The sequence below is a fragment of the Lontra canadensis genome, unplaced genomic scaffold (assembly GCF_010015895.1).
Source record: "Lontra canadensis isolate GAN:19392208 unplaced genomic scaffold, GSC_riverotter_1.0 scaffold46, whole genome shotgun sequence".
Taxonomy (NCBI): domain Eukaryota; kingdom Metazoa; phylum Chordata; class Mammalia; order Carnivora; family Mustelidae; genus Lontra; species Lontra canadensis.
In genome coordinates, this window is record NW_022631040.1 from 5,667,788 (window position 1) to 5,673,787 (window position 6,000).

At 37.4% G+C, this 6,000-nt stretch overlaps 1 protein-coding gene across 3 annotated transcripts in view; it reads left to right on the top strand.

Moving 5' to 3' along the window:
• BRINP3 (BMP/retinoic acid inducible neural specific 3) overlaps window positions 1-5,679 on the top strand; it is a 389,711-nt gene extending 384,032 nt beyond the window's left edge. For all 3 annotated transcript variants that reach the window (XM_032872908.1, XM_032872910.1, XM_032872909.1), the window contains exon 8: window positions 4,207-5,679. In XM_032872908.1, coding sequence (XP_032728799.1) covers window positions 4,207-5,323 — 1,117 coding nt within the window. In that variant the 3' untranslated portion in view covers window positions 5,324-5,679. The remainder of the gene's footprint in view (window positions 1-4,206) is intronic.
• Window positions 5,680-6,000: the final 321 nt, after the last annotated feature.

Here is a 6,000-nt window from a genome sequence, read left to right on the forward strand (position 1 = left end):
TCTAGTCTAGGCCTCTCCTGATGCTCATAGGATGTGTATCCTGTGGAGAAGACCAGGCTTTCCACACACGGAGAGTATTGCAGACCGAATGGAGACAACTGGTTAAACAACTATATGAAGTTCCCAAGCGCGCATGCCACGCGATCCCTCAAATGTAAACATGCTGTCAGCTTTTAGCTTCAATTTAACTTAAATTTTAAATTTTAACTTAACTCTGGAAGGCACTTTTCTCTTTTTAATACCACCCCATAAAAGCCTTTGTAAAAATTATTTCTAAAATCCAAACTGTTCCTGATAGATAAGGGAGTTCCTCCCCTTCCTGAAGTGCTCCATATCATAAGAGCTACCACATGTCAATGGCCTTTTAAATTCTGTCTTCTGTTTCTGTCTTCTATTCTCTCATAAACCATAGTTCCTTCACTCTGATTTCTATCTCTATGCCCCTCCTTGCTCCTCTCTCCCCTCTTTCTCCTTTTCTTTCTTACTTCATTTAGTAAATATTTATCAAAGTGCAATTAAGTAGATGTCATGAACCATGCCACCTGCTTGATAAAAAGCAACAAAAGACCTCTTGCCAGAAGTCCATCTACTGACATTGCATCCTCTAGCCTTAGCCCGAGGAGACAACAAATAATGAGTGTGAATAAAAGCTATAGATGGGGATTAAAAAAAAAATGTGGTACTACTTTCTTTAAATATTTAGATATAAAAGGAAGCAGCATTAAATACTCAATACAGGCCTACTTTTGATTTTTATTAATTTTACATTAGTTAAGTGAATTTATAAAGTTTCTTAACAATTTAACTATTTAAAATAAGTTTAAAAGGCTTTAGAATAAAGAAAAAATCGGTTCTATTTTACTTTGTTGGGAAAAATAAAACTACATAATTGTTTGGGTAAATGAAAAATCCAGAGGGGCTCCCTTCTCCATTTTTGACTCCTGCTTTAGTCAAGATTTTACAAAAAGTAAAGCAAAGACTGATTGCTGCATTTAATTTTCCTTTAAAAAATCTATTCCTTACTTGTGAAATACAGTAAAAAATTGTCAAAAGGTAGGTAGTAGGGGAGAAAGGACAAGAAGCCTAAAAGAAGAAAATCTACACACTAGCCCTTCTATCCCAGGGTACAGGAGCTTTGGCAGTGTGCCAAGTTATCAATATTCATACATGACAAGCTGAAACCCATGAAGCTGAAACGTATTCCTTCAGTAATGCATCTGCAGGGACTTGAAAAGGATTGGAAGAGATTGAAAGCTGAAAAAGCCCTTGCTTTTCTAAAGTGTCCAAATGCTTCTTCCTACAGTGCCCTAGTTTTGTGAGCTCTGTCTTTAGCCTTAGGTCTATTTATTTCATTTTTTGTTTGTCCTTATGATTTGGAAACATGATTAGAGCTTACAGTGAAAGATGAATTGGCTCAGAGAATTTATGCTTTGGTTTCAGGGAAGAAAATATAATTTTCAATCTAGATAGGATATATATATTTTATATTCTTTATAATAGAAAGACACAAATAGAGTTACAGAAGAGAGAGAGAGAGAGAGAAAGGGTTGAGGGAAGGGATAAGAGAACATAGAAATGAAAGGAAGGAAGAAAGAGAAGAAGGGAAGGAAGGGAAGAAGGAGGGAAGGAAGGAAAGAAGGAAGGAGGGGAAGGGGGGAAAAGAGAGGAGGGAAAAAAGAAGGGAGGAAAGAGAGAGAAAGAAGCCAAGATACACATTAATAGCCTGTGAAAGAGAAAAATGATGGAATAAATACATCAGTAACTGCAGATTAAAAATCAGTAGTAATTTCTATATATCTAAATTGAATACAGAGATAATCAAGTTATTTCATGCACCACAGAAGGAAGCTTTTTGCACATTTATTCTACGGGGAGGAAACAACCAGAGCTAGAGGGAGACTCATATGCAGATGTACAGCTCCCAAAGTGCCTAAGAGTCTCACACCATTGATATTTCACCACCCTTGGGTGTGCTCCTGGGAGAGTTTTTCTGAGAACTTATTTTTAAAGAATCTAGAGGAAGTTACAAATGAATTTAATAGGTTCACATTACTGGCCAATGTTTTTCAGTGTGAGAAATAATTAAGAGGAAGACCTTTTACGCTGTGGTTGGGTTTGCTTTAATTTTATTGTTGTTGTTGTTGTTTTTCTTTTCTTCTGGGTCTATAACAAAAAAAAATTACATTTAGAGAAGGTGGAAAAGAAAAACTTTTTATACATTTAATTGTGCAAATGTCAAAGTGTATGTTGTGTAACTCTCCTTCCTGCAGCTTGAGACCTGGGTCTTTACAACCATATTAAATGTTCTTTTCAGGGCTTTAACTTTCACTCAAAATTAAACTTATTGAGAAAATGCCTTTTAATTCCTATATGGATTTGAGTCAAGATTCAGTAAACATTAAAGGGCTGTGGCCTCCTGGTATTCTGCTTGGCACTAGACAGCACTAAACAGGCATACATGCTTCTGGCAAGCTGGATATTATATTTAATAGGATAAATGGAGTATGAACAAGTAGGTACAGAATAATACAAAATTTTAAGTGAAAAAAGGTTCCATGAAAAGAGTAAGTATGAGGTGCAAGGGTGGCTCAGTGGGTTAAAGCCTCCACCTTCAGCTCAGGTCATGATCACGGAGCCCTGGGATCAAGCCCCACATCAGGCTCTCTGCTCAATGGGGAGACTGCTTCCTCTCTCTCTCTTTGCCTGCCTCTCTGCCTACTTGTGATCTCTGTCTGTCAAATAAATAAAAATAAAATCTTAAAAAATAAAAAAGAATAAGTAAGCACCATGAGAGAGAAGGAAGGAGTTATGGGATTTATTTGGGAAAACAAGGAAGAACTCACTTAAAAAAAAATGTGTTGTATTTCAAGGGGAGGATGGGCAGGAAACGAAAATGAATATGTAATATAAACAGCTCAAATATTGTTATGGATATTGAAACGTTGTTATTGGTTATTTAGACAGATTATACAGATTATTAGACAGATTAATAGCTATGTTTTACCAGTATTCTGCATATACAACGTCTTTGAAACAGCAACAGTGTTCAAGTGTAAAGGATTGAGTGTAATAGACACATTTCACAGAAAATCTCATGGGTACTAAATAATGAACACCAGAAAGGCATAAGGATATCAGAAATAGATACATTGTGCAATATTCTAGCCACACGCATAAAGTCTGAGCCTAACTATTTCTCAGAAACCTCAGTGTGGAAGATATTGCTATTCCACACAAAAGAATGACACGGTATAGATGCCCTTCAACTCTTCCATGATCGTACACTGTGATAATAACAAAGAATTACCTGGTTTCAGGACCACACAATTTTTCCTTCATTACTTTACTGAGATTTTAAACACACCAAAAGAGTTTGAATAATGTGGGCAAAACGCGAGAAGTAAAAATCTTACTTTGCCTCATGATTAGCCTGATTTCTGGGTATAAATAAGGAAAAACGTTAGTGACTCAAATCAAACACATTAAACTGACACACTTAACCCTTATTAAAACAACTTGTAGTTGGTTTTAACAAGATATTTTCAACAATTTTCTTGAGCAGCCTGTAAGAATAAAGTCAAGCATGTTTTAATAATATTTTCCTTCTCAATGGGTACTTGTTCGGTCAATACTGATAAAATCTGATTATTTAAATACACCAATTGACACTTTAAAGTTGTTTATTTTTCTTTCATTTTTATTTTACTCTCTATTTGACTTCTTGCAACATTAGTGCTTTATGCAGCTAAGAGCAAATGAATGAGCAGTCAGCATTTATACGCTCTAATTCTACTCTAGATATTTTGTGATAATATCACTTTTATTTCCTATTGCTGGTTTGCATTTCAAAACAATAACTGACCCAATTATGTTCACAATCAGCTTCCAAGTACCCTAGCGAAATGACAAGCAATCTCATCAGAAGGTAGTCCATGCCATATTTCATTTCAAACCAAATATATCCACATCTAACCTTGTGCAATGAAGAATGAAAAAAATTATCTAATATATATATAACATATATATAAATATTATATAACATTTATCTATTTTCAATTATAAACTGTCTGGATCTTTTATCCAAACAACTGGGGCTAACCTAAGAAATGATAGCGAGGCTTTCAGAGCTAAAGTTAATTTTACTGCAGTACACACACAAAATATATCTTTGTATTTATATAGATTCGTGTTGTTTTGTATTCCTAGAACCTCAACCTACTGGCTCACTCGCATCCAGTCTTTTCTCTACTGCAATGAGAACGGTCTCCTGGGCAGCTTTTCCGAAGAGACGCACTCATGCACTTGCCCGAATGACCAGGTGGTCTGCACCGCGTTCCTGCCTTGCACGGTGGGCGACGCCTCTGCCTGCCTGACCTGCGCCCCTGACAACCGCACCCGCTGTGGCACCTGCAACACAGGCTACATGCTGAGCCAGGGGCTCTGCAAGCCTGAGGTCGCCGAGTCCACCGATCACTATATTGGCTTTGAGACTGACCTGCAAGACCTCGAGATGAAATACCTGTTGCAGAAGACGGACAGACGAATAGAAGTCCATGCCATTTTTATCAGCAACGACATGCGCCTCAATAGCTGGTTTGACCCCTCCTGGCGTAAGCGGATGCTCCTCACTTTGAAGAGTAACAAGTACAAGTCGAGTCTGGTCCATATGATCTTGGGTCTCTCTTTACAGATTTGCTTAACTAAAAACAGCACCTTGGAGCCAGTGTTGGCCGTTTACATCAATCCCTTCGGAGGCAGCCACTCCGAGAGCTGGTTTATGCCTGTGAATGAAAACAGCTTTCCAGACTGGGAGCGGACTAAGCTGGACCTCCCGCTGCAGTGTTATAACTGGTCGCTGACTCTGGGCAACAAATGGAAGACATTTTTTGAGACGGTGCACATCTACTTGAGGAGTCGCATCAAGTCCAACGGCCCCAATGGCAATGAGAGCATTTACTACGAACCTCTGGAATTTATTGACCCTTCCCGGAACCTGGGTTATATGAAAATCAATAACATTCAAGTGTTTGGTTACAGCATGCACTTTGACCCTGAAGCAATTCGGGACTTGATTTTGCAGCTGGACTACCCCTATACTCAGGGATCCCAGGACTCAGCACTTTTGCAACTTCTAGAGATAAGAGACCGTGTAAATAAACTCTCCCCACCTGGTCAGCGTCGTCTAGATCTTTTCTCTTGCTTGCTTCGTCATAGACTCAAGCTGTCTACTAGCGAGGTGGTGAGGATCCAATCTGCTCTGCAGGCGTTTAATGCCAAATTGCCAAACACAGTGGATTATGACACGACCAAATTATGTAGTTAACCATAAATGTCAAGCACAACCCAAAATCTTGAAGGAGTTTTTACAGTGCTTTTGTGGAACAGTTTATGTTTGGAAGAGTACATTTAAATTGTCTTTTCAATATCTGTCTTATATCAGTCAATAACATTGGATGGCAATTTACACACATGAACTTGCTGACAATGAATATATTATACTGCAGTTTTGGTTTATGAATGAAATAAATACTGACACCAGTCTAGAAGACATTCTACTTTTTACAATAAATTTCATTTGTAATTTTATATGTTCCGTGGCAATGCTTTTGTGCATTACATCCTCTAGAGGGAACATAAAAAGATACCAATAAAATTTTGTAGCTGAACAGTTATTAAAAAGAAGTGCTGTGGGATTCCTTTTTTCCATGAAATGAGTTTTATTTTGATATAGCTTGTTAGAACCTGGGGAAAATTCACCAAGAGTTTTTTAATGGAAACAATTGAAAGTCCTCTTCAATAGCCATTAGAGAAAACCCAACTGGGTAGAATATTTAGTGTTCAGTTGAAATTTTTATGGTCAACAACACAATGCCAGTGGTACCTCTATTACTTGTGCTTATAAATCATTCCTACAGACACTGTCATTATTAAAATAAACAGATATTAACTATTTCCTGCCTAAATATGAGAACATTCTGGCAAACAAACAAAAAAATTATT